We start from the raw sequence: 2,488 nt of genomic DNA, 5'->3' as shown, positions 1-2,488 counted from the left end.
AAGTGTCATTTCTTCAGTGTTGTCACATGAAAAGATATAATAAAATATTTACAAAAATGTGAGGGGTGTATTCACTTCTGTGAGATACTGTGTATATATATATTTAATATTAATAAAATACTATAATATTATTTATTATTATTATTATTATTATTATTATTATTATTAATAAATTGTAGTTATTGTTAATATTAATAATTAATTAATTGATTACAAATAATAAACACATTCGGTACAACAATACAGTTGTTTATTGCTAAATTATTATGTTTTGGGATTATTGGCATTATAAAATCAACTGGCATATACTGGCATATAAAATCTATAAGACACAAGGGTGTGCATCAGTGTGTTTTTACCACAGTAAAAACACATTAATGTTTATGCCACTTTTCATCATGGTCAACAACACCTCTTAACTGTGGTAAATTCGCTACAGTTCTCTTTGCCACAATAAAACTTCCCAGGACAGTCCAATTCTTCATCCATATCCTGTAAGTCTCCTGAGATGAAAACAGTATTTAAAAGAACCTAATGAAATATTACACATCACTACAGGCCAAAAAAATCTTATCAGTGAGCTAATAAACCCAAAACTAAAGTTTATTACCAAGTGCTTTGCTTCATTTTTTGCAAGGCTGTAAAATCCAAAAATGTAACGTCAGCTAATTGAAATTCACAGCGAGCGTTTTCCAGCTGACTAGCCATATAACATCTTTGTTTAGTTGCTGTAATAAGGTCTGTTAGTTAAGCTGTGGGCTTTTACCTTCAAACATACTGAAAGTAGTAGCAAGACAGCGAGTCTTTTCAGATCTACCCTACTTCCTTTTATAGTTTGATTATAACTGACACAGTAAGCACCTCACACAAATTTTCAGTTAAATAAACATTGTAAATGTCACATTTAGTCAGTCCAAACTGTTCTTTTTTTAAAGATTTTTTTTATATAGCGGGAATGGGATTCGAACCCACCTCTACCTCTTAACTGTAAATTTAAGTTAAAACCGTAAAACCTAAAATGTTGCTACCGTATTTTTTACGGTAAATTTTTTTTTACAGTGTATGCACATTTGCATCTGAAGCATTATTATTAAATATTAGACTACAGCTTGTATTTTGTATCTTTATGTGAATTGCATTACGTTTATTTGTATCTTTATGTTAACTGCATTATATTTATTTGCATTTAATTAGCTTTAAATTTGATTGTGCTGCAGAAGGTTGTTGGGTCGAGTCCCAGGGCTGCTAAAACTTGTAACTAATTTGCATCTTAATAATGTGCTGTGTGAGTGTCTCCAGGTACAGATACTGTTCAATAATGTGTGCTAATGCCATCAGATCTCGGTTTGCTTTCATGTCGACTGTGTTTACCTTGATTAATGGACCAGGTGTATTTGGAGGCGGTGGAGTTACACAGGAGACACGGAACGGAAGGGCTGGAGTCTCCCTCAGCAAAACACATCCCGTCTATATTACACGTCCTCTCCTGAGAGAGAGAGAGAGAGAGAGAGAGAGAGAGAGAGAGAGAGGTGTTATGATCATTAAGGAAATCTAAATATAAACATTAAAAACTTAAAGTAAACTACACTGCATTAAACTGAACATAAAATAAAATGATATATTATTGTTTATATAATATTGCTTATTAATAAAATGTGACTTTGACTACTACTACTACTACTGCTACTACTAATAATAATAACAGGGAAAATCAAAAGTAAACTAAATTATTAAACTAATTTTACTAAACTAAACAAAAAAAACAGAATATAATAATAATAATAATAATAATTATTATTATTATTATTATTATGTTTAAATTTTGCATCAAATGTTTATATTTTATTTTATTTCATTTCTTTTTAAATAATAAAATTTATTTTTAATAGTTTTTAGTTTTAGTTTACAATAACAATGCTGTACAACCCACCTGTATTACTGTAAACATGGAAAAAAAGTTAAAAACCTTTCAAATTATGCTAAACTAAAATTAAAACAAAAACTTAATAAACAAAAAAAACTAAAACTAGGTAAAGAAAACTAAATGCTTGAGTGAAAACTAATGAAAACAAAACTAATTTGAAAAAACAAAACAAAAACAGAACAAATAAATGCATTGTAAAATCCAAAGATATTACAGCCCTAAAACTACAATAAACAAACACATTTTTTTTTAAAACTGTAAATAATAAAAAAGATTATCAGAGTATATTTTACAAGAAAATACTATTATTTCAGTGTTTCTACTTCAGACAAGTTTAATTCCATGTTACTTGCCATTTCTTTATTATTTGTGAAATTCCTGAGCAATTTCTGAGTGTAAATTGTTTCAAAGTAAATCCTACCCCATTTTTTTTCAATGTACTAAAACCTAAATCAAAACTAAAAGTAGAAAAACATAAGTAAAACTAACAATAATAGAGTGAAAGAATGAAAAGTAAACTAAATTGAAAAGACAATTTAAAAAAAAAAAAAAATAATAATATAT

The 2,488-nt window shown here is 27.9% G+C and overlaps 1 protein-coding gene across 1 annotated transcript in view; it reads right to left on the bottom strand.

The window, feature by feature from the left end:
- The window catches only part of LOC107739341 (von Willebrand factor D and EGF domain-containing protein-like), a 90,671-nt gene that overhangs the window by 36,249 nt on the left and 51,934 nt on the right, over positions 1-2,488 (bottom strand). Inside the window, exon 15 of the mRNA XM_016551438.1 lies at positions 1,372-1,486. Coding sequence (XP_016406924.1) covers positions 1,372-1,486 — 115 coding nt within the window. The remainder of the gene's footprint in view (positions 1-1,371; positions 1,487-2,488) is intronic.

Source organism: Sinocyclocheilus rhinocerous, unplaced genomic scaffold, assembly GCF_001515625.1.
Source record: "Sinocyclocheilus rhinocerous isolate Xijiao unplaced genomic scaffold, SAMN03320098_v1.1 scaffold945, whole genome shotgun sequence".
Lineage (NCBI taxonomy): Eukaryota > Metazoa > Chordata > Actinopteri > Cypriniformes > Cyprinidae > Sinocyclocheilus > Sinocyclocheilus rhinocerous.
Note: the sequence above shows the minus strand (reverse complement) of the source record. Positions and strands in the feature narration are given on the sequence as shown.